Source organism: Fusarium verticillioides, chromosome 1 (assembly GCF_000149555.1).
Source record: "Fusarium verticillioides 7600 chromosome 1, whole genome shotgun sequence".
NCBI classification, from domain to species: domain Eukaryota; kingdom Fungi; phylum Ascomycota; class Sordariomycetes; order Hypocreales; family Nectriaceae; genus Fusarium; species Fusarium verticillioides.
Genome location: NC_031675.1, coordinates 3,502,253 through 3,529,882, shown reverse-complemented (window position 1 = coordinate 3,529,882; position 27,630 = coordinate 3,502,253). Strand labels below are relative to the sequence as shown.

At 48.9% G+C, this 27,630-nt stretch overlaps 10 protein-coding genes across 36 annotated transcripts; 7 read left to right on the top strand and 3 right to left on the bottom strand.

The window, feature by feature from the left end:
• The first annotated feature begins 2,144 nt into the window (after positions 1-2,144).
• On the top strand, positions 2,145-4,452 carry FVEG_00902 (hypothetical protein). 14 transcript variants are annotated; one of them, XM_018887591.1, is made up of 7 exons: positions 2,486-2,810; positions 3,081-3,115; positions 3,168-3,240; positions 3,360-3,466; positions 3,542-3,765; positions 3,821-4,068; positions 4,128-4,452. In XM_018887591.1, the coding sequence occupies exons 2-6, from the start codon at positions 3,096-3,098 to the stop codon at positions 3,907-3,909; spliced, it is 513 nt and encodes a 170-aa protein (XP_018743359.1). In that variant the 5' UTR covers positions 2,486-2,810; positions 3,081-3,095; the 3' UTR covers positions 3,910-4,068; positions 4,128-4,452. The 14 variants fall into 14 exon arrangements, with proteins under 14 accessions (XP_018743358.1, XP_018743357.1, XP_018743359.1 ...); XM_018887592.1 differs by lacking the exon at positions 2,486-2,810 and adding an exon at positions 2,900-3,025; XM_018887586.1 differs by having other exon boundaries at positions 2,145-2,810; positions 3,821-4,452.
• On the bottom strand, positions 4,084-6,208 carry FVEG_00903 (cation transporter ChaC). Of its 2 annotated transcripts, XM_018887600.1 has the most exons (7): positions 5,646-6,208; positions 5,469-5,562; positions 5,349-5,418; positions 5,260-5,291; positions 5,139-5,188; positions 5,081-5,085; positions 4,230-5,029 (listed from the first exon to the last, which is right to left on the bottom strand). In XM_018887600.1, the coding sequence occupies exons 3-7, from the start codon at positions 5,399-5,401 to the stop codon at positions 4,474-4,476; spliced, it is 696 nt and encodes a 231-aa protein (XP_018743372.1). In that variant the 5' UTR covers positions 5,402-5,418; positions 5,469-5,562; positions 5,646-6,208; the 3' UTR covers positions 4,230-4,473. The 2 variants fall into 2 exon arrangements, with proteins under 2 accessions (XP_018743371.1, XP_018743372.1); XM_018887599.1 differs by having other exon boundaries at positions 4,084-5,029; positions 5,469-6,208.
• A 395-nt stretch (positions 6,209-6,603) lies between these two features.
• Positions 6,604-8,595, top strand: FVEG_00904 (hypothetical protein). Of its 2 annotated transcripts, XM_018887601.1 has the most exons (4): positions 6,604-7,027; positions 7,164-7,182; positions 7,256-7,586; positions 7,665-8,595. In XM_018887601.1, the coding sequence occupies exons 1-4, from the start codon at positions 6,987-6,989 to the stop codon at positions 8,126-8,128; spliced, it is 855 nt and encodes a 284-aa protein (XP_018743373.1). In that variant the 5' UTR covers positions 6,604-6,986; the 3' UTR covers positions 8,129-8,595. The 2 variants fall into 2 exon arrangements, with proteins under 2 accessions (XP_018743373.1, XP_018743374.1); XM_018887602.1 differs by having other exon boundaries at positions 7,164-7,586.
• A 3,388-nt stretch (positions 8,596-11,983) lies between these two features.
• Positions 11,984-15,311, top strand: FVEG_00905 (hypothetical protein). 10 transcript variants are annotated; one of them, XM_018887608.1, is made up of 6 exons: positions 11,984-12,041; positions 12,093-13,055; positions 13,252-13,411; positions 13,463-13,644; positions 13,705-14,160; positions 14,222-15,311. In XM_018887608.1, exons 2-6 carry the CDS (start codon positions 12,942-12,944, stop codon positions 14,648-14,650), a joined length of 1,341 nt encoding a protein of 446 aa, XP_018743380.1. In that variant the 5' UTR covers positions 11,984-12,041; positions 12,093-12,941; the 3' UTR covers positions 14,651-15,311. The 10 variants fall into 10 exon arrangements, with proteins under 10 accessions (XP_018743380.1, XP_018743378.1, XP_018743379.1 ...); XM_018887606.1 differs by having other exon boundaries at positions 13,252-13,644; XM_018887607.1 differs by having other exon boundaries at positions 11,989-13,055.
• On the bottom strand, positions 14,829-16,558 carry FVEG_00906 (hypothetical protein). Of its 3 annotated transcripts, none has more exons than XM_018887614.1 (4): positions 16,027-16,558; positions 15,619-15,965; positions 15,135-15,564; positions 14,829-15,073 (listed from the first exon to the last, which is right to left on the bottom strand). In XM_018887614.1, the coding sequence occupies exons 1-3, from the start codon at positions 16,449-16,451 to the stop codon at positions 15,293-15,295; spliced, it is 1,044 nt and encodes a 347-aa protein (XP_018743386.1). In that variant the 5' UTR covers positions 16,452-16,558; the 3' UTR covers positions 14,829-15,073; positions 15,135-15,292. The 3 variants fall into 3 exon arrangements, with proteins under 3 accessions (XP_018743386.1, XP_018743385.1, XP_018743387.1); XM_018887615.1 differs by having other exon boundaries at positions 14,858-15,016; positions 16,027-16,539; XM_018887613.1 differs by having other exon boundaries at positions 14,829-15,564.
• A 314-nt stretch (positions 16,559-16,872) lies between these two features.
• FVEG_14749 (acylphosphatase) lies at positions 16,873-17,361 on the top strand (the record flags this gene model as incomplete). The annotated part of the gene is made up of 5 exons (XM_018903721.1): positions 16,873-16,884; positions 16,935-16,965; positions 17,024-17,036; positions 17,090-17,159; positions 17,212-17,361. The coding sequence occupies 5 exons, from the start codon at positions 16,873-16,875 to the stop codon at positions 17,359-17,361; spliced, it is 276 nt and encodes a 91-aa protein (XP_018743388.1).
• Positions 17,362-17,800: 439 nt separating this feature from the next.
• On the top strand, positions 17,801-20,797 carry FVEG_00907 (adenosinetriphosphatase). The gene has a single exon (XM_018887616.1). It carries the CDS (start codon positions 17,835-17,837, stop codon positions 20,757-20,759), a length of 2,925 nt encoding a protein of 974 aa, XP_018743389.1. The 5' UTR covers positions 17,801-17,834; the 3' UTR covers positions 20,760-20,797.
• Positions 20,798-21,252: 455 nt separating this feature from the next.
• FVEG_00908 (hypothetical protein) lies at positions 21,253-23,835 on the top strand. The gene is made up of 2 exons (XM_018887617.1): positions 21,253-21,557; positions 21,614-23,835. Exons 1-2 carry the CDS (start codon positions 21,307-21,309, stop codon positions 22,983-22,985), a joined length of 1,623 nt encoding a protein of 540 aa, XP_018743390.1. The 5' UTR covers positions 21,253-21,306; the 3' UTR covers positions 22,986-23,835.
• A 719-nt stretch (positions 23,836-24,554) lies between these two features.
• Positions 24,555-24,680, bottom strand: FVEG_14750 (hypothetical protein; the record flags this gene model as incomplete). Its single annotated transcript, XM_018903722.1, has 1 exon — positions 24,555-24,680. One exon carries the CDS (start codon positions 24,678-24,680, stop codon positions 24,555-24,557), a length of 126 nt encoding a protein of 41 aa, XP_018743391.1.
• A 1,729-nt stretch (positions 24,681-26,409) lies between these two features.
• Positions 26,410-27,312, top strand: FVEG_00909 (hypothetical protein; the record flags this gene model as incomplete). The annotated part of the gene is made up of 1 exon (XM_018887618.1): positions 26,410-27,312. The coding sequence occupies one exon, from the start codon at positions 26,410-26,412 to the stop codon at positions 27,310-27,312; it is 903 nt and encodes a 300-aa protein (XP_018743392.1).
• Positions 27,313-27,630: the final 318 nt, after the last annotated feature.

Here is a 27,630-nt window from a genome sequence, read left to right as displayed (position 1 = left end):
AATTGCGGTTCCGAATCTTCGTGACCTGCATAATCATGGACCTTGCTCAGCCAAGCCTGAACTGTGTCAAGTCCGCTCAATTCGACATCTAGGGAGTAAAAATTTGGAGTCGCCGAGATCCTGTGCCGGACCTCATATTGGCCATTCGAATGACGGCGATTGCGATGAGGTATCATCTAGGCCAAGCTTCGGAGAACACAATCTGCAAGTCTCTTGTGAGTCACGGAAATACATTTGCAGGTGATCAAGCGTTGAGGGGAGGATATCATTACATGGTGTTAGTTTGCAGCCCAAAGATAAGTAAACATGATACGAGCTCAGCGCCTTCCGCGCAACGAGTCTGGATATTGAAAAAGGTAGGTGCTATTACTACCACAAACTTGTAAGTCATAGGTAAGGTACCTTAGGTAAAAGAAAGGCTTTTAATCTCTTCCGACCCGTTCCTCTTACTTTGAGGTAAGCATCTGAGTACTGTCCCCAAATAAGTACTATTTAAATGTCGTTGTCTTCGCACGTTTTAAGAAAGCCTTGATATGTTCTCGTTGCCGATAGTTCGTTGAGGTCGCTGAAGCCGATATACTCCTTTTGGATGCCACATCTTTGAGCGTCTTTTATACGCTCGCTTCCCCAAATCTCTACTCTAGGAGTAACCATCGTGCGGCTTCTGATTCCTAATCAAGAGGTATTATGCGAATTACCTGTCAGATCTAAGTGATGGGCCCTGATCTTGTTTACGAAGGGTGCTTCTTGGCATTGGTGCCTCAATCGACTAAGCCGCTGCCAAGGTAGCATCGCATTGATGCTTAATCTAGCGTTTCACCATGCTACTGCATATCTGTCAAGGCAGCCGCTGTCATGGCTGGTTTAGCAGAGTTACCTATCCCTACCTATGTATTTCCCGCATTTCCTTGTTGAAACATTCAAGCAAGTGGTACTGCGAGCAGAAGAAACTCCGGGATACTCTTAGTTGCATGTTTCGTACTCGTTGTTACGAAGACACGGAATCTCGACACGCTGCACGTTTCACGGTGTGGGATTAGTGTGTATCTTACACAGACAGATTCAGATCCATGCTGCATATGGAGTACTACTGTCCTACTCTTCGGAGGAATTCAAGAACCCGGAACTACATTCTACACAGGTAAGTCATCGAGCCATGAAGAAGGAAGAAAAAAGATGATTAATGATTCAGGGCCGGCTGATATATACACAGACATCAGATCTTCATTTGTTCTATGATCAAACCAGGAAATAAATATACTGCGCATGAAATTCCTCAATGTCACAACGTCTTGCAAGCCTACCATGTTGGTAGGCTCGCTTGGCCCCTGAATCAACCCTCCACCTCAGTGAGAAGGAGGGGCAGCACGTGTCGGGAACAGGTGTTTGGTGAGGCGGGGCTTCAGTATAACACCCTGAAAGGAGCATCACCATCGCCAAGAGCATGGAACGCTACTTTAAAAGAGCGTAGGGTCGTGGTGCATGGTCTTGGTATTCTGCGTATGTATATAGTGTCGAAGTGGGAAATGTCCCGTTAAAGACTGCAACGTTGGATGCCAAATGCCCTGCAACAAGCAGTCTGATATATATAAAATACCAGTAAGTTCACAGGCACCAACCGCCAACCCAGAGTTAACGGAGGAGGACCGGGATATTGGCTCAAGTGGATTGAAGGGGGCTATGCAAGCGGCGAATTGAAGAGTGGCAGTATGATGAGAAGGGGGAAGATCGTCAGACTGTTATGCTTGACTTAGGGGCAGAATGCGGTTTAAGCCTAGGCGCGGTGCTTGGCTTTGATGGTTGTGGGGAGAAGTTTGGACAGGATGTGGAGGGCCGTCGTCATCACAGGCCCGCACGAGCTTGAATGAAGCTGATGGATGCCGCCAAAACCCTCATGGCCACGGTGAGGGTGGTGGGTTAGGTACTGTAGTGCACCTAGTGCACCCAAACTTGGACTGCCCCTGTGTTTGCTTCTGCCGCCCAAAGCTTGTTTGGAGAAAGCTTCCCCTGCCAGAACCGACTCCGAAACGTCCTGACCAGACACCCTTGTCGTCTGTCGCGGTGACGGTACGGAAAGGTGCAGCCTATCAGCACTGCCTCCACGGATGTGCCCACCGGGAACCTGGGATCGACGCGAGGAGGGAGCTTGGCTTTGAATTATGAATGATGGTGGAAATGAAGCAAGCGCCATCAATTCGAGCGATGGCGATACACTTTGGGTTCATCTTGTATGTAGAGAAGAAAGCCTTGAGCAGCGAAACATGGCGTCAAATCAACCGATCCAAGGTCCCTCGCCAGACAGACATGGGCAGAACGAGATATTCTAAAACACCCCTGGCAAGCATCGTCATTCAACGCCGCTGCCGATAGACTACAGAAACAACGTGCCTGCCGTGCCTCCAGCTCGCTCACTGCATTGTGCTGCAGCTGCAGGGTGCATACATATAGATACATACATACATAACATCGACAGTCACGTTCTGCCCGCATTTTATTACATTACATGCTCAGGACCCCTCTCATCCATCCTTGGACCTTGAACCACGCCGTCTAGTGAATATAATAAGCTAAGCTAAAGCTACCTTACCTATTTGTTGCCCGGCTTTCTCTATCTTTGCTTTAACTTCATTACATCCGCAACCTCTTCCCGTTCTGAAGCTCCACCTTCATCTCTCTCCCTGCACCTCTGCTCAACCACTTGTCAACTGGTTGTCCTTGATAATTAGCGCAAGCGCTCAGTTTCTTGAAGAGCAAGATCAAGCCCTTGAAAGACGCAGTCACCAATACCAAAGGCATCTACTGCAATAAAGGTGCGCTCTTTATCTCATAGTGCCCCTCTTACCATCCTCACTCTGCATAATCTGTGTCTACCTATAAGAGCGCGCGCCTTTCGACCCAACGACGCGCGGCATCTTGATCACAGAGATTAGTGACCAGGATTCCGGGGAGGCTATCAACGACTCTGTTTACTCCGTGGATTCGATCCTGTGCGAGCCTGTTCCTCTGCGGCGCATCTACAACCATCGTGACAATCTTGTTTTCAGTGGTCTATCGCAAACACAAACTGACGTCTGATCTAGAACCCACGATCCAATATGTCTAAGCTTTTCATTGGGTTCGTCTCAAGCATCTCTTGCGGCTGCACCATCTGCTAACTCCCGTTCAAGTGGCCTAGCATGGCACACAGAGGAAGCTACTCTGCGTCAGAAGTTTGAGGAGTTCGGCCCTGTCGAAGAAGCTGTAGGTAACTCTGTTCCTTTCTCTCCTTCAAGCAAAGCGCTCTTAGTTCTGCATATCTGTGGCTCTGATGCGGGTGTTTGTTGGACCATAAGATCACTTCTAACGATGGATATGGAAAGGTGGTGGTCAAGGACCGTGATACCGGCCGCAGCCGTGGCTTTGGATTTGTGCGATACACCCAGGAGGGCGATGCTCAGAAGGCCATCGCAACCATGAACAATGTCGAGTACGATTCACTTTTGTTCCTCATTTCATGGCGGATCTGCTATCTCATTCCATTACAGAATCTAACCATATCCAGGTTTGACGGACGAACCATTCGAGTTGACAAGGCATCCGACAATGGCCCCCGAGGCGGCTTCGGCAGAGGAGGTGGGTACGGGCGAGGCTTTGGGGGGCCGGTTCCGTACGGAATGGCTCCGCCTGGACACGGCTACCAAGTCCCTGCCCCGAACATGTATGCGCCTATGCCTTATGGCCGGGGATACCCCCCTCCCCAGCAAGCCTATGGCGCTCCTCCCCAAGGTAAGCTGAGAACGAATCATGGAGGCAATCCATAACAATGCTAAATTTCCTATAGGATTCATGCCTCAGCAGCAGTTCGGGTACCCTGATCCTTCTCAAATGCCTCCCCAGCAGCAACCTCCTCAGGGTGGAAGGGGATATTAGATGACGCAACTTAAGGCCGGATTGGAGTTACACATTGCGCTCGAAACGTTATCGACGGGGCCTTGAGGATTGGAAATTCTAATGGCGGTTGACTTCGATGACTTCCGGCTCCTGGGCTTGCGGATTCTTTGTACGACTGGATGATAAGGTCAGGCATTGGTGAGCATATTGAAACGCAGAATTATACCCGGGCACTTAGGTTGAAGCGTGGTTTTTAGGGGGCATGGTATGGCATTTGGGCTGGTATGGTTTGCCATCTTGACACGGCCGTTTTACGAATGAACCTTGAGCGAAAAAGTGATGGAGGATTGCCTCTGTAGGGCAAGAACAAAATTGCGAAATGGCGCTGCATGCGACATGTTCCTTTTGATTACATGTGCTTTGATACGTGAATGTCGCTGGCTAACCGAGACCGAAATTGGTGACAGTTGTGGAGCGATGACATGAAGCTTGAGGAGCGGCATCTAGCTGCTCATTATAAGTACGCTATTCACCATGAGGATCTATAGTCTAGTTATATATGCTTGCTGAGGTTGTCTGTGTATTTGATGCATTGCCCGTTTCCTAGTGATGTGGCTCTTCGATTTCTTCTGCTTCTTCGGTACTGTGCTTTTGCTGATGGACTGAAGTCGTCGGGTTGCGGAGTTTAGTTTCATCCTCACAATTCTTCTCAAGTTCCCGGACACGGCGGGCCAGATCATGGATGTGATGATCGCCACTATCGGGAGCAAGCTCACTGAGGGCGGTATCGAGACTCAACAGGTAGTCTTTGTTCAGGCCGCTGGGGCCTTGACTGCGGAAGATGTGCTCGGCGAGCTCCTGGGGCTCCTGGGGACCGACAAATTGCTCATTATCTGGGGTTCCGATGTAGACCAGAGTGCGAATAGGGGGGGAGCCATCGGCAGGATGGAATGGAGCGTAGTGAATGGTGTAGCCGTTGATCTCACGAATATCGAGATACTCCTTGACTTCGGTTACTTTCTCGGGAATGATACGATATGCAACCCCCCAAACTCGCTCTGGAGCAGAGTCGTGACTATCAGTTAGCTGTTCCCAGTAAGATCTCTCGATCAGAGTGACGACCCGTCCGGGGGCCTCAGGAGTGCCTCTATGGTCCTCACTATGATCGATTTTAGTTAGAGTTTCACTTCGGTTGTTTGAAGGTAACTACCTAGCCTGGGAGGAATGTTAGTGGAAGTATTTACGACATGGGCAATGAGGTGTTTTACCTGCCAGAATCGACGAACATAGCCATCTACCCATCCAGCAATTCTACGGTCTAACGGGCAAGATCAAATGTCAGCGGAAAGGCCATTGAACGTGCAAGACAGGCACTGATTGATGATTTACCAAAGTGTGGCGGAGGCTTCCATATCAAGCTTCTGTGAAGGACATTAATTACGGAAAAAGAATCTGCTGCCATTGAGGTCTCGGCATACCCGTATCCATATAACCAGAATTCGGAGGGTTGTGATGAGTCTTGATCGGGCATTGTGAAAAGGAAACAAGCTGGGAACATTAATAATGCATTTGTATCTGTGTTGACGACGTCCACTTACTAGGCAGGCAATTGTCTATTTAGATTGGTTGACTGGGCTTGAGAGTACACAAGACGATACGGTCCAGCTGACAATTGATCTTGATGAAGTGATTCTTGCCGAGTTTCAGAATGATCTCAAGACCTAACCTCGCTCGACCCAAGGTATAGAGACTATATTGAAGACGGGTGTACACACCTAACGTACTGAGGTAGTGGAGGTATATCGTGTCTTGTCCGACTGATGAGGTGATAGCCACTAAGAACGAGAGGAGGCTTGCAAGCAGGGGTCAGAGAAAACCATAGAACAATAATGGAACATATTTCTCCTTCTCGTCCCCTAGGCTCCATGCTCCCCTCCGCGCCTCCACTGAGATGCTCGATTCTAGTGGCTGAGGCTTTTCTTGGGTTCAAAGTGGCTGACTGCTCCCTTTTTCGCATCGACGTCATTGGATCTGATGGCCCACATAACGGACGGGACCGCTGCTGCCGTGTCCGAGAACCTTACCCAAGGGAAGGGTCCTTTCTTCATCTGGGCTGTCCCATCTATCAGACCCCGAAAATGAAAGTGAAGCCCCTTCTTGGTATGATCTTCGATGCTGATATCTAATTTTAGCTCTCCGGTGAGCACACCTCCTGTCTCTGATTTTAAAAGTTACCAGGACTATTTGCGATTTGCACAGTATCTATGTATCTGTTCAGTACGTAGTGAATTGACTATCCGTATGTACCCTACCTAGGTAAGGTAGGTAGGTAGGTAGGTACGGAGTAGTATACGCGAACTGAAAATTCCCTAGAAATAAAGGGTCCCGACGCCTTGGCGCGGAAGGACAAGGAGCAAGTCAGGCTTTTTTATCCCAGCGCTAGTCTCATAGCTACTAGGTAATCTTCCCTGTCCCATATCAGATAAGACCACGGCATTTTATACCCGATAACGAGGGATGATATGTATCGAGTCTAGGAACACTGAGTCTTTTCATCATTGTCAATGGCCTCTTATTCGAATACCTAGGCTTCACTCTCAAACCAGTACTTGCTGTACGAGTGAACAATCGTTTCTTTGAAATATCAGTTAATTGTACTTGGTTAAGTCATGAGATGTGAGGACAAAAAATCTTGTCTTACCCAAACTCTCCCACTATCAAGACCAACTACGGATACTCAGCCACGCTCTTGTGCTCTGTTCTCACCCTGCGCTCCACCAACCAAACGACACTGCCCCGCGCTGGAGATTCCCCTGGCCTGGGGTCAATCACTGTAGGTAGGTAGGGTAAGGTGAGGTGAGGTGGTGCAGCCATAGGTACCTTAGACTGAGATACGTACGTAGTAGGCCAGGTAGGACAACCAAGGTACTAATTAACTTAACTGGGTGGCCTTCCAGTTACTTCTTCAGCCGCGCACCAAACCAACTCAGCCCAACCAACCTTCAAAACCCCCTTCACACGCAACATCTCCTTTCTCTATCCTGGCTTCTTCATAAGTCTCTCTTTTCGTCTGAGTTGGAACTGGAAAAAGAAATACACAACCCCCCGCACTCATCATGGCCTACAACCGCCCCTATGACGAGGATGCTCTCCCTAGGTATGTTCCATGCTTCAGCCGAACTGCCCCTCGTCTCCCCACGTATTTGTCCATTGCGGCTCTGCGATTGCGGTTCGAAGCTATGGGTTGACACACGTCACGATGCAACACAAAGCTGACCATGTAACTTGCACAGATTCGCTGAGCCAGAGCCTGTATGTCTGAAATACACGCACCGTTAACGCTATCACAACGTCGAGAAGCTCAAACTGACCCTGCGCCCCCCAGAAACCAGGACAGTCAAGGACACCTGCCCCGCAGCAGCACCCTCCTCCTCAGCAGCACCACCAGCAGCAACAGCAATACGCCCCTCAACAACAGTATCACCACCAACAGCCTCGATATGACAAGCCCCTACCTGCTCAACGAGATGCGCGATCCCATTCCCTAGGCCAGGGTGCTTACGGCCATATGTCGCCGCCCCCAAACCCTGGTGGTGCTAGGCCACAGGCCCATAACCGCCCTGCTCCCAACTCACGACCTCCTCCATCGCCTGGTATCGATGGCAGTGGTTCAGACCCTTCACTTTTGCCCCTTTTCCGCGCCGTAGACAAAGATGGTAGGTTCTTCCGACATCATAAAATATGCACGGCACATCGGCCACGTTCTTAGCAGTTGCTGACTACTCCCTGGTTAGGCACCGGCCACCTTTCCGAGAGGGAACTTTCTGCCGCCCTTGTCAACGGAGACTGGACCGCCTTTGATCCTCATACCGTCCGCATGATGATTCGAATGTTTGACTCCGATCGAAGTGGCACTATTGGTTTTGAGGAGTTTTGTGGGCTGTGGTCCTTCTTGGCTTCGTGGAGGACTCTATTCGACCGATTCGACGCCGACCGCAGCGGCAACATCTCTCTATCCGAATTCAACAACGCACTTGTAGCCTTCCGATACCGACTCAGCCCTCAGTTTGTTGAGTTACTCTTTAACACCTATGATAAGAGGAATGAGGGGGTAATGAGCTTTGATCTCTTTGTTCAAAGCTGTATTTCCTTGAAACGCATGACAGACGTGTTCAAGAAGTATGATGACGATCGCGACGGCTACATCACCTTAAGCTTTGAGGATTTCTTGACGGAAATCCTTAAGCAGCTCAAATAGGCGATGTATAAGCGTCAAGGCTGAACTACTATATGCCGGAAGCCAGTACTGGAGCTAAACCAAACATTGAGGGCTCTAGTCGTCATGTGGATTTGATTTTCGCATCCTGAGGGAAGGGATAAGCCATGCATATATGTTGTAGTGGAATTTACGACAGATACAGCCCGGGCTGGGCGGTTGGGGAGGGAGGTGTTAAGATGTGATAGCATGAACCAAAGATACCCTAGGTCGAGTCTCCGGATCCTGGCTTAGAGACCGAAACTTACCTTAACATCAAACATGAATTATATTGCTTAGCATGTTTCTTTATGACCACTGCGATTCCATGCGGCATGATGTCTCAAAGTACAAGGCTGGCGCCGCCCAGGCGTCTTAATAGTAGCTTACTTACACCCAACTCAACAGAACATATCCAAATGTTTCGACTTGTAGATGAGCGCTAAGTGACTCCCGTTAACGGTGAAGGAATAGCCTAGCAAGGAAGTCACCTTTGTTGTTGTTTAGATTTGATTAGGAGATGTGAAATCCATGATAGTATCCTGTGCGGAGTGATTCTTCCAGGTATCCTAAATGACATTACATTTATTTTAACTAGAATGACATAGCAAATGAGCTATCGAGACGTCACGAGTCGTCACGAGTCGTCAGAAAAATTTCAGGTCTAAACATCAGCAAATACCAGAGTTTAACAATGAGCACCTACATTTTACTTACATAATGCTGCCCCCAAGTCGTCGATCGTCATCTGGCTTTGCCATCGCGGAGACTGGGAGAATGTTAAGAACTATCACCCTGAGGTTCAAGACTGTCTCAGAAACAGTTACGGTGACCGAATTTACAAATACGATATTGTGTATTTTGTTGTTAGTTTACTCACCCAGCTATCCTTGTTCTCTAGGACCATCCAATGACAACGAGGAGTTGTATGGTATGATCAATCTGCGCATGGCCGTTGCAAATGCGGCTTGAATATTCTCAATTGTAGAAGTGTGATCCCTCAAGTGGTAAAAAACCGTGTCTGAGAACGTGTCTCTATTCCAAATTAACTATATTAGATATGCCAAGGCGATGCTGCTGACGAACCCTCGATAATCGGGATAAAGTTAAGTGAACAAGAACGGTAAGCAAGGCGAGGGTGACATTTGTTATCGAGACTCGATGCTGGCAAACTTTCCAGTGTGTAGACCTCAGTAAGTGCATGGCTTAGACATATATATAACAAGGTCGGCGAACCGTGAACATCAGCGAAACTAGTTCGCATACTGGTAGAGCCAGGAACAGACTATGGCTACCGCAGTAATTATATTTTTCCAACACCCATCAGGTGAAGTTTTTAGCCGATAAGCGCAAGCTTCCTCGAGTCCTTTGTTGACTCTGTTGACATGGATATATACCTGTTCCAAGGCTGTTGTTCCTCTTTTTGCAGTCATGGGACCAGCCTGACTTGACCCGACCTTACAAACAAGGGTTGCAACTTAACAAGGAATGCATCGTTTACAGCGCTTGGCCGTCACAGCTCGTGTTTTGGGTCTGATTCGAGTAAAGAGTAGGCCGTGTGCTGCAAAGAAGATTTTAGTGATATGGTCAGAGTACTCGGTGCGCCTTACATCTTTGTTACCGTTTATAGCATGTACATAACTGAAAGCACAATTGCTCTTGTAGGTCGAGCAACTACCTACCTCATGAGGTACTTGAAAAAGAAGCAGTTGGCCCCCACATGGATATGCTCACCCCTTGACAGAGCTAGAGCTCTCGACCTGTCCCATACCCACGGAATCGTCGACTTGGAAACTGTGGTGTAAGATATCAGTTCAAATCCGCTATCCAATTGTTTTTTTTTTTTTTTATAGGTTAACTAAAAGTCTGAGCCCAAGTCTTTTTCTACATTCGATCAGTGTATGTAAATGCATATTTGAAGGTTATGTTAACGATTGTTGATGGTAAATTTCGCGGTTCTGTTATGGCGCGGGGTCACCGCCTTCGCAGGGTCTGGAAAATAGAACCGGATTTATCGACCTCGAGTTCTGCAACGCTGGTTGGTTGTATGAGCTATCGTATCGAGCCCTCGCGACGCTGTCTTGCTTCGGCGTAGGCGTATTTTGGGTCTGTCCATGTACCTTCAGTTGGTCCTGCAGATGAAAGCTACAACCTGCCCCTTCTTCCGTTTTCGCGGCCATGCGCGCATGTGACAAAGCTTGGGTGTTTCAGAAATCAGAATTCACCGCCTTCCAAGTAGATGTGAATGGCATAGCGTGCGTTACTCTAAGTCGAGCAACTCGGTCGAGGTGGAAGACCCTTTAACGGACTGGCTGCGCACGCCCGCCGGTTCCGTACTGTAGGGTGACAGGCGGTATCCCCTGGCTGGTGATGTCACCGTCTCAAAAAACCCGGGAGCGTGGTGCAGGGCTTGCAGGCGTTTAATTCTCCATCGTTCTGAAGCTGAGTCAAAGGCCGGCTCTCAATTGTCCGTTTATCATTGGGTCCTTTGCAACTTGCATTCTCAACCTCATCTTGTAAAGACAATATGCTCCTTGAGGCATAGATGGGATACCCCTGAAGCCAAAGCGAGGTTTGAAATTTTGGTTGGCTTTGAGTTGAGGACTCCGATGCTGACTCTGTTGACGTCCACGCCTGCGTACCACCGAATCTCAAACGCCACATCAACATTCGGGTTCTAGCTCTGGCTTAGTAGCTGGCGTAGGTGAAGGCTTGAGCTCCAGCGTAAGTGACGACCGTTCTGTGTTTAGTCGAGGTCCCGTGGCCATATCCGTGGCGAGAGTCATGCACAGGTACTTATCATGTACATGTGATAACCACATCCGGAGTTGGCTTTGGGACGGTATCTGCGAGTGGCAGTTGGCCATGGGCTTCGGCCCCGCCGACCCTGGTCAAGTTTGACATGGTCAACCCTCCAGACGCCGGCCTTTTTCTTGCGACATTGATTAGGATCTGTCGCAGCCGGATAATTGCTGAAGCCGATAAAAACAAAAAGAAGCTCAAGACACAAAATACGATTGGTAATGATGTGGTGCAGAGAGGTGGGAACCTCTGTATGTATGTATTCATGCTATACTTTAACAATTTTATCAGCACTACCATATCAGTAAAAAGAAAAGATCTTCAACAAACCTGAGCAAGGGACCAGTTCCACCATTGGAGCTTCCCCTGCACGTTCTAGGGAGCTTCTGCAGCTTTTACAGGCGGCATTCTTTGGGTCAAAGGCCTGGTTCTTGACCTCCATCCGTCCAGAGAAGAGCTCCACGCCGTCCACCCCCTCTTCTCACTGCCTTCACCCCTGTAGCCCCTCTCGAGTCATTGCAATGGTAGCCAGTTGATTTGTTCGCGCAGCGCTTGGGCCATGCTCTGGTGAGCTGCTGATGCTTCTGTGCTTGGAAGCTGTGCTTCGCTACTGGATGTTACAGACGCTTGGAGAATCTTTTTCTGGGAATGGCTGTGTCGCTACAGAGTTTAAGAGTTTGCAAGATCGAAGCTTCATCAGCTTGCTCGAGGAGCCACAGGACCTTTACTATGTCTGACTGTGGCCATACAGAGCTCATAGAAGGATGGAATGGAAGCTGGAGAAGGTTAGAAGACTGTTAGACAGCTTTTTGTAGCCGCACCCCAGAACTGTGCGACAATACTATTGGCCCCGGAGATCAAGTCGTTCGAGGCAGCTGAGATCTCCAGTAGTGGAGGCGAAGCGCAAGGCATGGCTTTGCAAGCAATGGCATGGCAGTCGGAGGAGGAGCCCAGAGCTCAGGCTGTGGTCCCTTGTCAAGTGAGCAATGAATGGACATTAAACCAGACAGAGAGTCTTGTTTGCGCGGAATCTTTCGCTACTGGCCTTGATTCTGTTGCCCACACGCCCTCTGCCGCCAGAGTTTTTTTTTTGCCTTTGGGTACCTAGTTGTTGGTAATTTTTTCATGCCCTCTGATATTTTCCTTGCGCTTACCTTTTTGTGAGCTTCTTCGTAATATTAGAAATTTGTACAGTTGTCGCAAATATCTGGATGCTGGTGCTGGTGATATGTGAGCAAAGCACATTCAATAGGTACCTACCTCAGTTTACCTAGGTCCAAGGTCGGCCAAAGCTCTCATCCAGATCTTCGAGCTCAGCTTCCCTCGGCAGCACCGCACACCACACACTCAACGACTCACACCCTCCTCTTGCCTCTCTCTGGTCGTTACCTTCTTCGCTATTGCGTTGTTGCTCTTATTACTCACTCACACGCTTTACCCAAAAGGCGTCTTTGCCTCCCACCTTCTTCCGTCTCTTCTTTTTTTTTTTCGACCTCCCAAGCTCCTGTCATCTTTACTTACCTGCACCTACCTACCTCTACTTTCTTCCTCCCACTCACCCTCCTTCCCTCCATCATCCTTCTTTGCAACCCACCTTTTCTCCAAAGAAGCGACCTTCTCGATCGAATATTTCTGTTCGCGCCTTATCCAACTTAGACTCTTCAACATACGGTTATCGATATTCTTAAACAGAGATTGGATTCATCGCTCTCTCAGTAACTGCCTCCATCACCACCTCAATCGACGCCCCAATCGTGTACGCAACCACTGTCGCATAATTGGCCCAATTTCGAAACGGTTCCCGTAGCAAAGCTTGCCCATGCTCAAAGGCAACTCATTTCATTGTCCATGAGCTGCGCTTTGAAATGTTACGGTTTTTGCATAGCTTCATTGTCACCAATTGATCTTCTCGTTGAAAGCTGAGCTTCATCGCTATCATCTCTTATCTCGCTTCTCAGTCTCTTATCGCTATAGTACCCCCCGCCAGCAAGCCATCACGTATGGTGGGGTCAAGATGCCGCCTCGATCATCTTTGACGTCGTCTTTCTCTATTACAGACTCCAACAATGAGGTAGTCTGCCCTCTTCGCAACCAGGATGGCTCCAGCTGTCGCAAGAGATGCATTGGTGTAAGTCCTTGGGTCTTGTCTTCGTTAGCTGTTCTGCCCTGTCTTGCCCTGCAGCCGGGCTTGAATTGCCATTGCTGCACCCACCCATCTTACATCGTCATGTCTTACCACCTGCCGCACTTGTTCCCAACTGAGGAAGCACGTTCCCGTAACACCATGCAACGGTACCCATTCGATTCTAAATGTCCAATTGCAGGAAAAAAGATATCGTTCCATGCAGGAGCATATCCGCCGCGCACACCCCGAGCACTACATCTCGAAGCTTCCAGCTACAGAAGAGAGCTTCCTGTTAATGATTAACACTCCACCATCGGAGCGACGCCCTTTAGATCAGACCTCAGCTCCAAATGCTCAGGGTTTGTCCCACTCTCACTCCAGCCTGCCCCCGCCCATTGACCACCTTCAAGGCTTTCACGAGCGACACAACTATCATCGCGACGAGTCGAGTAATCCGGGCACTCCGCGCCTTCTAGATGATTTCAGTAATGGCGGGCCGGTTTCAGGCCCAATGCTTGGCACGGCCAGTGCCGCTGCTGCCCTAGCCGAACTTCATGGCGTCAAGAGTGAACGCGACATGGACTTGGACGGTGTGAGTGAAGTGCCCTTAAAAGAATTCAAATCATCGCCATCCAGGGCTAATGATGCGTAGGAATACTATTCAGACATGGATGTTCGACGTAGGCCACGGACTTCCATCGAGCTGCCGCCTCTCAATCTTTCCAATCATGATATTACTAGCGACCCTTATTCATCTGCCAAATCTAATAGACAGCGCGACTTTCTCCCTTCCATTCTTGCAAACTCACCACCTGGAAGATCCTCAACACTCCCACCTCTTCAGCGTTCTGTGGGACCTAATCGGCCTCGCAAGCAGTCTGTTACAAAGCGAGGGCGAGAGCCTCACCACAAAAAGAAGAACTCTAAAGGTTCTGCAACTGACTGGCTACGCCGAATTCAAAACGAAGAACGATATAGACCAGGTAATGATCGGAAGGCTTTGTCAGCAGAACCATCCGCAGACTTCGGGAAGCGGTGGGAAGATCTTATCGATGCAGCTGATCAAGCCGCTTCTGCTGCTGGTGATATAGACGAAGACCGTACTCCTGTATGTGCACCTACTGACGATAGTCGCCTTTGCACTGTTGAATTGACTAACAGGCTCTCAGGTCCCTCAGTCGCCTGTTTCAATGCATAGATCATCGTTACCGCCCTTTTCCCACCAGCCTCAATTTCAGCCGGCCAGTTACCAGGCCTCGCCTCTCCAGCAGGCTCTCACGCCTCCATCATATGGTCAGGATGCTGTAGAGCCATTTCCGTCCGTGGAGAGTGGTGAAAGCGGCGACAACTTTCATATGGGAACCCGGGGGCTTTCTGATTCGTCACCAAGATATTCGGCCCAGAATATTCAGATATACTGCGCTGCCTGTCAAGGATTCTCTCTACTCAAGGATTCGTATGCATGTACCGAATGTATCTGTGGCCTGTGCCCAACTTGTGTGGAGGTTCTCATGACAGAGCATGGAGCAAGAAGGAAGTGTCCCCGCTGTGCTACAATTGGCGGGCGGTTCAAGCCTTTCCAGCTCGACATTAGATAAAGGGTTTTCCGAAACTCACATTCCATTACGTTGGTCAAGATTTCACGCATGGGTTTCTCTGACGGTTAACATTATACATTGGGTTTGGCGTTCTGGCATATGACGGAAGTCAAATGATCTTGCACATGAGCAAGACGGAAGGCGAATTACGACACGGGATCGATACCCATTGTGCCAAGCGACTCAATGTTCATTCATTTCAATGTTGGGCCTTTCCCTGCACACTTGGGAAAATTGCTATATACGGGACTTGGGTAAAGGAGTTTTTGCTAAGTGCTTTTTCTTGTTTTATTGGCCGTCTTCTTGCGACTATACAGAATTGGACGTCGGAGCTTATCATTAAGGATTTCTTTTTAGGACTATTTTCTTCACATGGTCAGATCGTTGGATCAAAATGCCCCCACCACTGTCAATCGTTACAGGCTAAGTAGTCAATATGAATATGAACGCAAGTGTTCAACGGAATTGTTATGGTTACACTTACAAGATTAAGGTGCCGGTTATAAATGATTATCTTTGTGCTCATAAGAAGGCGATGCGTCCCATGTGTATGAATCCTTAAACCGGTACAAAAGAACTACAAAACCAGAACCGTCCAACGCCACAGATGAATAGAGACCATACGTATCTCAACATTCCATACTACTTCTTTCCTTCCTTGTCTTTCTTCAATAAAATATCTCTCATCTGAGCTCTGGCGTTACGGCTGCCGCCGAGTTTGGGGCCTTTGAGTACTTCCTCGGTACCGGCGCGGGTTGTTTGGTTCGTTGCCTTCTTTTTGCGAAGCTGTCGTTCTGCTACGTCCTCAAGGAATTGCTGCCGGAACTCCTCGGCGAGCCGCGCATCAGCGGCACCATCCTGATCGGCAACTGCATTGTGGCTGTTTTGTCCTGGAGTCGGTTCGTATAAGTCGACTAGGAAACATGATTTAGTAGCTAATTTGAGGGACATGGAAATTAGGGACGTACGTCTTGTTTCATGAAGGATCTCGTCAACGATCTGATCTCGTTTGAGGGCGTCACTATCTCGACGGTTTCGCGGACGCCATGGCGTGCCATCCCTTCTAAGTCTAGGCTTCTTGGCTCTTGGACCGCCGTCTGTAGAACTATCTGCCTGAAGAGCGTTCTCACTTCGAGCAGAGTGGTCTTCGAGACTGATCTCCATCAACTGGCCCTGCATTACTGCACTTCTACTCTCGTGGTTTGTTGTTGTTGCAGAAGGTTGCCGAGCCGGGTCTGATGCAGACGCTGATAAAGTATTCTGTGAGGTGTTTCCGCCCGCGCGATTATATAATCGGGATTCTATGTAATCCATCCTTGAATGATTAGTTATTGCATGGTGAGGAAGAATGACAAAGACGGTGGTCCTCAACGTACATATGCTTGTCATTAAGATCTGTAAGTCTTCCCGTCTGGTGGGTAAATCTATCTGCAACTCCTTTCATGATGCGTTCGTTATTTGAAGTATCATCTGCGTCGTGTGGAATAAGAGCACGCTCGTTGTTCATATCGTCGTCTGGGCGGTTTGTGTTTCGAAATGCGACACCTCCAAGTCGGGCTCTTCGCGCATTGCGCAGCTTGAGCGCAGCAGCAACAGATTCTTCTTCATCTTGGGCGCGATCCGATGAGGCCTTTCGGGTGAGTTCGTGACTGGGTTCTGATGCAGACGCAGTAGGATGTGATGATATTGTTTCTGCGACAGAGGCGTCATCTTCCTGGACGCGTTGGCGATAGGCTTTTCGTTTTTTGCCAGTGCGGAATCGGACTGGCTCTGTAGCCGGCTCCGAGGAGTGGACTTCCATAAATATCTCGATGTGTCTGCGCGCGGGCCCTGTAACAAGTGATGTCTTCGCGCTGCAAACAAGGGATAAAGGTGCTGGTTTAGTCAGTGGAAACGCACGGATTTGATGAGTGACATCAGTGGAGGTTTAGAACTCACCTTATCTTATCATCATCAACCTAAGCTCAACGCCCATGCACCTTCCTTCCATTGTAAGCGACCTATTAAACCCGACATATCTATCCGCTAGGAACCTAGAAAGCAAGCAATTGACATAAAGGTTAGATCATATCTCACAGGCGAAGAAAGTCACCGTGTTTTCATATTTATCATTGATTGCTAAGAAGCTCTAGCTCTTCTCCAACCCTTCCCAAGCATCAAGCTTGACTTTTATTCTACAATAACCTTAGTATATATCGCCTATTAAACTGTGACCTGCTAATATGTCGAAACGTGTGAGCCATCTTTCACAATGATTATGAAGCCAGAGCTAACCTTTTAAAAGGTCTATTTTGCCGTTGAGGGACGTGTTCAAGGTATGCCTGTTTTTAACATGTTATGTAGTATTCACTCAAACTGACGTCATCTACCCAGGTGTTGGTTTCCGGTATGGTTCTTTGAGATAACAAATTCCGAGGCATCGCATCTGATGCATAGCAGGTATTTTACTCAGAAGAAGGCCCAAGAGTACGGAGTGACGGGATGGTGTCGAAACACGAAGGATGAAAAGGTGCATATAAGCCCCCGGCAAGTTGGCATTGGCTAATATAGAGCTTTCATAGGTCGAGGGCGAGGCTCAAGCCAGTGAAGAAATCCTATCGAAATTCTTCAAGGATGTAGACAATGGCCCAAGATCTGCTCGTGTAGTTAGAGTCTCCCAGGAAGTTCGGCAAATCATCGAGGATGAGAATGACTTTGTTGTTACTCGTTGAAAATTGGTAATAACGAGGCCTGACACAAAGCCCATGCAACAAAATCATGATTAAAGTCGTCCAATACTTGTATCAGTTTGTTCCACCGGATATAATCTGTGTTTCCAGAAAGGAATGCCGCAATATCACGTACGCGTGCACTCAGTCATAGCGTGGACAGAAAGGTGTTTCATCAAGACGAGCCTCGCATGTTACCATGCCTTAATTGTCTAAGCATTGACATCATGAGACACAAAAATATCCTATCCTGCGATACATCTAAAGCTACGCTAAAGGACTTGCTTCAACAGATATGTGATGTGTTTGAATTCTTTGTCAAATTTCGGGCATTCTTATTACCAAGTTATCCTACTCCGTACCTTACAATCAAGTCGTAGTATCCACGTGATCATTATCGGCTTGCTTATCTGGGTCTAACTCTTCAGTCGCAATAAAAAGTCCAAGCATCGACAGATAACTTACAAGTCAACACAATGGCGGAGGATCGAGAGTACGATGGGTATAACCCAAATCCAAAGAGGAGACGACTTGATACACCTCGCCAAAGATTTCAGAATGATTCGCGCACCTCAACTCCCCACAGGGCACAATCGCGTTATGCTTCTACACCACCGCCCCGAAATATAGGACCGACCGAGGAGGATTCAAAGGCGTTAGACCGAGACTGGTACGGAGGTGATGAATTTGGCGGTCACAGTTTTGGAGATGAAGCCCATAACCCATTCGCCTCCTACGACTCCTGGGAAGGACAGCAACAGGAAACCGCCCGACACGAAAAGATGACTAGTCGTTTCGACGCGCGGCGAGACCAGAGGAACCGAGAGAATGATGCTTGGGAAACGAACCGAATGCTGCAATCAGGCGTCGCGCAAAGACGGGATATGACATCCGACTTCATTGACGATGATGACTCGATTAGAGTTCATCTTCTGGTACACGATCTACGGCCACCCTTTCTTGACGGACGAACTATTTTCACAAAGCAACTAGAACCAATTCCAGCTGTTAAAGATCCTCAGAGTCATATGGCCGTTTTCAGTCGCAAGGGCAGTAAGGTGGTGAAGGAAGCAAGGCAGCAGAGAGAACGTCAACGGCAAGCCAAGGAAGCCACAAGCATGACCGGAACGACTCTTGGAAACATTATGGGTGCAAAAGAGGAAGACGGCGATTCTGCACTGCCAGTACCTGCTGAGGATAACGCCGACCCGAGTGAGCGCAAGGGTAACAAATTCAGCGCACATATGAAGAAGGCCGATGGCGCGAGTAACTTCAGCCAGAGCAAAACCTTACGGGAGCAACGGGAATATCTGCCTGCATTTGCAGTTCGTGAAGACCTTCTCAGTGTCATTAGAGAAAACCAAGTTGTTATCTGTGTTGGTGAGACAGGTTCTGGCAAGACGACACAGCTGACACAGTTCCTCCAAGAGGATGGATATGGAAAGACGGGCATGATTGGATGTACACAACCGCGACGCGTAGCTGCAATGAGTGTAGCCAAGCGTGTTGCTGAAGAGATGGAGGTTGAGTTAGGAAGCACGGTCGGTTATGCGATTCGCTTTGAAGACTGCACCAGCAAAGAGACTGTCATCAAATACATGACCGATGGTGTTCTCTTGCGAGAATCCCTCAACGAGCCTGATCTAGATCGATATTCATGTGTCATCATGGACGAGGCCCACGAGCGTGCCTTGAACACAGATATCCTAATGGGTTTGTTCAAGAAGATTTTACAGAGGCGTCGCGACCTGAAGCTCATCGTCACTTCGGCCACCATGAACTCGAAACGCTTCTCAGACTTCTTTGGTGGTGCACCTGAGTTCATCATTCCTGGACGAACTTTCCCAGTCGACGTCATGTTCCATCGGTCTCCCGTCGAGGATTATGTGGACCAGGCAGTTCATCAAGTGTTGTCAATTCATGTTTCAATGGGCCCTGGCGATATTTTAGTATTCATGACAGGCCAAGAAGACATCGAAATCACTTGCGAGCTTATCCAAAAACGACTTGATGCCCTCAACGACCCCCCAAAGCTGAGTATCTTACCAATATACAGTCAAATGCCTGCAGATCTGCAAGCAAAGATTTTCGACAAAGCTGCGCCTGGTGTCCGAAAATGCATTGTTGCCACCAACATTGCTGAAACTAGTTTGACGGTCGATGGTATTAAATACGTCGTGGATGCTGGCTACTCCAAGATGAAAGTCTACAATCCGAAAATCGGCATGGATACGCTTCAGATCACACCCATCTCGCAGGCCAACGCCTCGCAACGTTCAGGACGAGCCGGTCGAACCGGGCCTGGAAAGGCCTTTCGACTGTACTCAGAAAAGGAGTTCAAGGAAGATCTGTACTTACAGACTATTCCTGAAATCCAGCGCACGAACCTTGCTAACACTGTCTTGATGTTGAAATCTCTCGGCGTCAAGGACCTCTTGGACTTTGACTTTATGGACCCTCCTCCGCAAGACACTATCACAACATCAATGTTTGACTTATGGGCCCTTGGTGCGCTTGACAATCTCGGTGAGCTTACTGATCTTGGAAGGAAAATGAGTGCTTTTCCCATGGACCCCTCGCTGGCCAAGCTTCTCATTACAGCGGAAGAATATGGCTGCAGTGAAGAGATGATTACCATTGTTTCTATGCTGTCCGTGCCAAACGTTTTCTACCGACCGAAAGAGAGACAAGAAGAAGCTGATGCTGCCCGCGAGAAATTCTGGGTGCATGAGTCAGATCATTTGACATACCTACAGGTTTACACAAACTGGAAGGCCAACGGTTACTCCGACGGTTGGTGTGTTAAGCACTTTCTGCACCCGAAATCTTTGAGGCGGGCCAAGGAAATTCGTGAACAGCTTTTGGATATTGTCCGTATGCAAAAGATGGAATTGACAAGCTGTGGGATGGACTGGGACATTGTCCGCAAGTGCATTTGCTCGGGATACTACCACCAAGCAGCCAAATACAAAGGCTCAGGCGAATACATCAACCTGCGCACCAACCTCGGTGTGCAGCTGCACCCAACAAGCGCATTGTATGCAGGGCATCCACCGGATTACATCGTTTACCACGAGTTGATCCTCACTTCCAAGGTTTATGTTTCAACAGTGACAGCCGTGGACCCCCACTGGCTTGCAGATCTCGGTGGTGTCTTCTACTCGGTTAAGGAAAAGGGTTATTCGGTTCGGGATAAACGAATCACTGAAACAGAATTCAACCGAAAGATGGAGATTGAGGCCAAGATGGCTGATGACAAGCGGAAGGACGAGGAAAGGAAACAGATAGAAGAAGATCGGACTCAAAAGAAGAGCAAGAAGATAGGGGCAGACGGTAAGAAGTTTGTAACACAAGGTGCAGTCAAAAAGCCTGTCATAAAGAGACGTGGTAGGGGGTTTTAAGCGGCGCCTCGGATGAGTTTCTATCATTCTAACCTAGGTAAGCTTGGTTCCTTGTAGCTCTATAGAGCCAGTCATTTCAGGCTCATGGTCATGTCTTGATAAATCATAGCATAGTTCTCACTTGCCTCAGTTCTTAATATCATGGTATAACGGTTACTCGTAGCCTTGTGAAACCCTTTTGACAAGCCATATCGGTATCAAACAAGTGTTAGCTAGTTTCTTGCACTCTCAGGACAGACTCATACAGCAAAGCAACTTCATGCCCTAAGTCCCAATGCCAGGGCGATCTTATTAAAGAGTCCCTTAAGCTTATGCCAACTGATCTAAATCCTTTCATCGGTTTAGGATTGAAGTCCTGAGATTTCTTACCTCCCTTCACTACCTTCTGGAACCCTGTCATCTAAGTGTTAGAGCGAATGTCCCCTAATGGGTAGGCCTCTTATCGATAAACCCCACTAGAAATTTTGGGAGAAATTTATCTGGGCGCCCACCTACTGATGCAAGCAGGACTTTCACAACACCATTTTAAGATACCCAGACAATCACCATGTCTTCCATGATTACAGCCGCACAATGGGTTCCCAGGGGCTTCGCTGCGCCTTTCCCTCAGAAGTATACCCTGGATGAGGCAGAGTTTGAACGGATAGCGGAGCTTGCCAAGCTTCAACTGGACGACGCCCAAGAGGATCTCGAGGAAGCTGAAGCTACGCAGAATGGAACGAAGGCTAACCAGACCATGGACGATGAAGAGGACTCGGAGATGAAGATTGATGAAGACAAACCGGCCGAGAAGACAGAGTACGTAACTAACAAATATCTGAGAAGAAGGACAGGAGACTGACTGAAGACCTCAGGATCAACCTTAATGATGATGACCTAAAAGAATATGATTTGGAAAATTACGACAACGACGACGACGAAGATGTGCCTGGAAACGGCGAGGGCATGGGCATGTTTGGTAACATCAAGTCGCTGGCATACTACGAGTCGAATAAGGACGACCCCTACATCACAATTGATGCCGACAAGGAACAAGAGGATGAGGACCGGGAAGAGCTCCAGATTCTTGCGACTGACAATCTTATTGTGGCTGCCAAGGTGGAAGACGAGATGGCGCACCTTGAGGTTTTCGTTTACGAGGATGAGGCTGACAACCTTTACGTCCACCACGACATTATGCTGCCAGCCATCCCTCTGTGTGTCGAGTGGATCGACATGCCCGTCAACAAGGCCGGTGTAGAGAAGGACACGGCAGGTAACTTCGTCGCCGTTGGCACAATGGACCCCGATATCGAGGTGTGGGATTTGGACACCATCGACTGCATGTACCCCAATGCGATCCTCGGCCAGGGAGGGAACGAGGAGGAGAAGAAGTCAAAAAAGAAGAAGAAGAAGTCCAAGAAGTCCAACGACGAATACCACGTTGACGCTGTCCTGTCCTTGGCTGCAAACCGCAAGCACCGCAATCTGATGGCTTCAGCCTCTGCCGACAAGACGGTCAAGCTGTGGGATCTCAACACGGCAAAGTGCGCCAAGTCGTATACTTATCACACCGACAAGGTGTGCTCACTTGCGTGGCACGCGAACGAGCCTACCGTTCTGCTTAGCGGTTCTTACGACCGAACTGTGGTGGCTGCCGATATGCGTGCACCGGATGCTAAGCCTCCCCGATGGGGCGTCGAGAGCGACGTCGAGAATGTGCGGTGGGATCCTCACGACCCGAACTTCTTCTTCGTGTCCACGGAGAACGGTGTCATCCACTACCACGATGTCCGCAATGCACCGTCCGACCCTACGGGCACCAAGGCTGTCTGGACACTTCAGGCTCACGACGAGTCTGTGTCTTCGTTCGACATCAACCCCGTGGTCCCCGGTTACATGGTGACCGGCTCGACCGACAAGACGGTCAAGCTGTGGAACATCCAGCCCACAGGGCCCTCTGTAGTGGTTTCGCGCAACCTCGACGTCGGAAAGGTCTTCTCCACCACGTTCGCGCCAGACCCAGAGGTTGCCTTCCGCCTCGCCGTCGCCGGAAGCAAGGGAACAATGCACGTGTGGGACACCAGCACCAACGCGTCGGTGCGGAAGGCCTTTGCTCAGCGGGTACCCGAGCAGCGCGGGAAGGGTGAAGATCGCCTCGTGGGTGTTAACAACGATGACAGCTCTGACGATGACGATGAAGAGGATGACAAGCAGGACGATGATGATTCGATGGATGAGAACTAGACGAATCTCTTATTTATTGAAAATGTTTCGAACCAAGATATTGGGCAGATCTACCGCCTAGGTTGAGGTTGGATGAGATCATTGTCTCAGTGGACGATGGCCCGGCGACCCTAGAGAGCTTTGACAATGGTCAATTGTGGCGAAGATCATGTCTTGTCCGCTCTAACTTAGAGGGCGACTCCCGAGAAAAAGAGTACTCTGCATGAATGAAGCACACTGGCGCACAGGAACTGTTTCACAGCGATGGATATTGGGGGGGTCATAAATCGACTACCTTACTCCGTAGATAGACGATGTTTCTGAACAGGAATGGAAAAGTTGGATCTGATCTTCAAACAACCTTGGGTTCTTTTTCTTTTAGTGAGCGGCGGAACGAGATGAGCATAGAAACAATATGGGAGCATGATAAGATAGCTAGCTGGTGGAAGGGGAAAATTGAGGGTCCTCTTGGATGGCCTGAGGTGGTTCGCGAACCAAGCCCTCATCTTTGGGTTGTCTGAGAACAGACGTTCACACGTCACAGGCACTGAAAATAGGGCGGTGGCACTGAGTCGTGAGAATGCATTGTCAAGGGCCAGTCTCAAACAGTCCAAGAAAAGACGAACGTGATGATGTGGACATTGCGAAATGAGACCTCTGTGCGCTGGGCCCATAGCTAGGAGTCGGTTGAAGAACGGATCATGTCAGTGCAGAACATCCACGAGAATATACTCCGTGATAAGGCAGTTAAGCGATAGGTATTACACGAAAGTGAGGGTTCTGAGGACATGACATTAAATACTCAATATCATATCCGTATATCTACGGAATTTCTCAAGATGCAACAATTTACGTATTCAAGGTACTCACAGTGGAGTGGAGGAGACAAAAGCTGTGACCATGCCATGTTCAACAATTCGTTTATCGAAAGCGGAGGATCTACCAGCCCCAAAACATACGGCATTAAGCAGGAACGGAGGGTCATGCTGGTTTTCTGCCTGTCTCATACGTATGTAGTCTCTACGAACCTACTCCTTAGACGCCATCACATCCAGGGCTCTAGTTGGATCCGCTTGCGCAGGCACATGGGCCTGAAACAGGAGAAAACGGTAATGGCGTGAAGCTGTTGACCCAGTAAAGGACTTCTTGAGGCTTAGACACGAGTTGATTGAGGGGGAATGGTCAACCAGAGTTTGAAAGCTTGTTCCTTGATATGCCTGAGAAAGCTCTGATCATTTCCGAAAGGCCATGACCACGACTCAATTACTGTGTGTGAAGGTCCTTTTTGTCAGGTAACTAAGACGAGACGTGGGCGCGGTGTGGCTTTTGATTGCGGATGTACAATTCAGCCAGCCCATTTAGTCAGTTTCCGGTGATGATCTTCGACTTGGCTGTGTGTGAGCTGGTCATGCAATAACAACACATCACATACGAACGCATATTCTGCATCCAGTCTGCCAAGCTGTCAAAGAAGAATTGGGCGTCTGCACTGCACTGCAGACTGCAGTTGAGTGCTTGCATCCATCCCCTGGCGATCGGTGTAACCCGATTGATAGAATAGAATTTTTCCATGTTGGCCCCAGTCATCACTCAAATGGGTTCCTCCTTGCTTTGCTCTGCTGGTAGCGCGCGGGTCATGTCGCCGCCGTGAATGGTGGGATAGGTTGAGGATGGAGGGTCAAGATTGATGGTGAATGGCCCAGCAAAGAGCTCCATGTTGGTGGGAAGCCAACATAGACGTGCATACATATATGCTACTGTACCTTTAGCTGGGAAACAAAGGCCTCACCATTTGGTTCCGGTCCACCTAGCTGCCAACTGGGAAATCAAGGCAGAAGGCGAAAGAAACAAAGCAGAAGATGTTTGTTTCTAAGCTGTAACGAATTAAGAGACGAAAAAGAAACAATTAGGGTGCTGTAGGTACGCGTGTATCATCGATCGTGTATCACCATTGGCGCTCTTGGTGTACACCAATATTGTGCTATAGGTAGTTACTCTCTGATGGCGATAACAAGTTGCAAGACATGGAAATGACAAACACGCAATTGCTAAGAAAGAATCTGCACGACACCTGAGCCACGAATCTTCAGACATCAGCTGGTTTTTTTTTTTTTTTTTTTTTTTTTTACCCTCCCTCGCCCTTCTTGTTGGCGCTGGTTGCGGGTTTTCCCACGCAGACAGACGAGAGAGAAAAAACCAAATCAGTGGACCGATCACTAAAGTGACAAGGGGTAGAGGGAGAGAGAGAATATATGCGATTGGCTAGCTTCATTGACGCGAGACCAGGATTCTTTGCTTCAAGTGTTCTTCTAGCCAGGGGTGTCGACCAACGAGGGCTTAGTTGCAGGGACATGGGCCTTTGTCTAGCTAGGGATAGCCACAAGGGGGATTGCCGGGCCGTTGCAATGGAACCCAGGCCAAAAGTCAAAGCCTGAGTTTCGCTGCCCTCCACTCCCATTCACAGCCCACCTCAGGCTTCATGGCCAGGTGGGCGCTAAACTTACAGTGAAAGGCCGGTGCCCACCTCCGCTGAGTGTATGTACTGCCCACTGCCTGCCCCGATGGTGGGTTCGGCTTCAGCTCTCAAATCAGGCAGTTGTTAGCAGGGCTTGGGTCCCCCATATCTTTTGTTTCATCCCCCGTCCCCACGCCTGCCGTTCAGTTCGATTCTCTCCATCTAGTTATTCTCAAGTGCTTGCTCGCTTGGCTTTCTCTCCTTTGCCTCCGTCTCTGTCCTTGTCTTTGTCCTTCGACAAACTTGCATTGCATACGTCGGAAAAGGCCTGTATCTTCAATTCTTGTCGAAAATACGAAGTATCACGATCCATCGCTCCCTTGATCGTGTTTGCTTCTCAGTGTGCATTGATTCAACTCTGTATCTCTTGCCTCTGCCAGAACCTCTTTATCTTCCTTCATTTACACTCTCACTCTTTTGTTGTATCCCTTCGTCGCAGGATCGATCAAACAACCTCACGGATACCGACCGATACACCCATTTTCGACGTTGAACGTTCCCTTGCAACCACCACATTCTCACGTTGTCACTGCAAAGCCGGTCTACGTAAATCACTGTCTTTCTCGAAGAACGGACTCACTCACATCGAATCACGCCAGGCGTTGATCTTCCACTCCAGAATTCGGATCTAACACGGACGTCTTATTCATAAACTCCAAAGGACTGGACTCCTTGTCTCACTACGCATTCAACGTCAACCCAAATCACCTCACACCAACGCTCCTTGCTCGCTTGTCTGGCAATAGATCCAAGCAAAACTTCCTCAAAAAGAAAATTGGTGTCAAGTCAGTGGCACGAACCTTTCGACGATCCCCTCTGTCACAGGACGTTGTTCATTAGCAGCAACTCCTCGTCACCCCACAAACTCACTTAGGACCCGAACAAAACCCAAAAACGAAAAGACGTAACTCAGAAACCAAATCTTCAACCATGTCCCTTTCACGCGCTTTCACAACTAGAAAGGCCAAAATGGCTGGCCAGACCGAGATGGGAGAGCAACAAGTTCAAGTGCCGCACCGTAGCAACTCGGCCCGCGATAGACAGCATCCTATTCTACGACACCAGATTTCTGCTCCACTTCAGCTTGTCCACACAACCAACATGCTTTCCTACAACGCTCCCGATATCCCGCATGCTGCTCTCCGCAGCAAGTCCTCTCTTCGTTCTGTTGGCGAAGAATCCGAGGCTCCTTCAACTACGGAGTCAACTCCCCCTACGAGCCCGGATGTATCTCCTGTCGAAGAGTGCCCAGGTCCTAAACCGAACCATCTGTCAACCTATTTCAGTGTCTTGGACAAGCCAGCTGTCCTGCCAAAGATCTCCGAGGCGCCTGCAATTCCTAAGCGTTCGCCTTCGCACACTAAGCAGAACTCATACGAAGCGCTCGCCCGCCAACGGTCCACCTCGCAGATGTCCAGGGACTCAGAGCACTCAGTATCGACCAAGGCCAGCTTCACCTTTTCACGATCATCGTCAACTTCTACTAGGGCATCATCAGCTTCATACGTCTCTGCCAGCCAGGCCCAGAAGGCTCCCCCAATGCCTGTTCCAGCAGTCCCCGCAGTCGCTCCAGTTCTCCTGCCATCTTTCCAGCAGCGAGCTCTCAAGGATTCACACCCATTTGGTCACGAGCTTGCACAAGTCACTGAGCTTGCCGAAGAGTACAGCACCAGGCCGACGACCAAGGAGGATGAGGAGGACCACCGATTCATGAGGTCCAGAGGTTTGAACAAGTTCTCTCCCGAAGAGTATCTCAGCGACGTTCAGAGCCTCATCCTCAGTTTCTTTCCCGAGGTGTCACACGCCAAGCCTACGACGCCACAGTGGATTTGATCCAAAGACGCAGTCTTGACCGGCACTCCGGTTTCTTAATTCGGCAGTACATATTTAATAGACATTTTACGACCATGAGAAGGGGGTCCTGAGTTGGACAATGGCAGACATGACTAAAAAGGTACATAGTTGTTGGTTGCTCTACGGAGCGGCATCTATTCACTCGTTGAAGATTTTTCTCTTTGATCACTCTCTTTTGGTTTGGTTTGGGTTACTTTGAATGAAAGGACCGTGTCTGATGTTCACATGCTCAAAGGGTATTTGACCGGACATTGGTTTCAATAGGGCGTTTGATAGGGCCAGGATGGAATAAGGACT

Coding starts and splice junctions, on each gene's coding strand:
- FVEG_00902 (XM_018887586.1), top strand. CDS start 3,096: ATGTCTAAGCTTTTCATTGG. Junction 3,241..3,359: donor TCGGCCCTGTCGAAGAAGCT/GTAGGTAACTCT, acceptor GGATATGGAAAG/GTGGTGGTCAAGGACCGTGA. Junction 3,766..3,820: donor CTATGGCGCTCCTCCCCAAG/GTAAGCTGAGAA, acceptor AATTTCCTATAG/GATTCATGCCTCAGCAGCAG.
- FVEG_00903 (XM_018887599.1), bottom strand. CDS start 5,401: ATGCCCGATCAAGACTCATCACAACCCTCCGAATTCTGGTTATATGGA. Junction 5,292..5,348: donor TTCTGGTTATATGGATACGG/GTATGCCGAGAC, acceptor TGTCCTTCACAG/AAGCTTGATATGGAAGCCTC. Junction 5,189..5,259: donor GAAGCCTCCGCCACACTTTG/GTAAATCATCAA, acceptor CTTGCCCGTTAG/ACCGTAGAATTGCTGGATGG.
- FVEG_00904 (XM_018887601.1), top strand. CDS start 6,987: ATGGCCTACAACCGCCCCTATGACGAGGATGCTCTCCCTAG. Junction 7,587..7,664: donor CCGCGCCGTAGACAAAGATG/GTAGGTTCTTCC, acceptor CTCCCTGGTTAG/GCACCGGCCACCTTTCCGAG.
- FVEG_00905 (XM_018887603.1), top strand. CDS start 12,942: ATGCCGCCTCGATCATCTTTGACGTCGTCTTTCTCTATTACAGACTCC. Junction 13,645..13,704: donor GCGACATGGACTTGGACGGT/GTGAGTGAAGTG, acceptor AATGATGCGTAG/GAATACTATTCAGACATGGA. Junction 14,161..14,221: donor TAGACGAAGACCGTACTCCT/GTATGTGCACCT, acceptor ACAGGCTCTCAG/GTCCCTCAGTCGCCTGTTTC.
- FVEG_00906 (XM_018887613.1), bottom strand. CDS start 16,451: ATGGAAGTCCACTCCTCGGAGCCGGCTACAGAGCCAGTCCGATTCCGC. Junction 15,966..16,026: donor GATCTTAATGACAAGCATAT/GTACGTTGAGGA, acceptor TAATCATTCAAG/GATGGATTACATAGAATCCC. Junction 15,565..15,618: donor GATCCTTCATGAAACAAGAC/GTACGTCCCTAA, acceptor CATGTTTCCTAG/TCGACTTATACGAACCGACT.
- FVEG_00907 (XM_018887616.1), top strand. CDS start 17,835: ATGGCGGAGGATCGAGAGTACGATGGGTATAACCCAAATCCAAAGAGG.
- FVEG_00908 (XM_018887617.1), top strand. CDS start 21,307: ATGTCTTCCATGATTACAGCCGCACAATGGGTTCCCAGGGGCTTCGCT. Junction 21,558..21,613: donor AAACCGGCCGAGAAGACAGA/GTACGTAACTAA, acceptor TGAAGACCTCAG/GATCAACCTTAATGATGATG.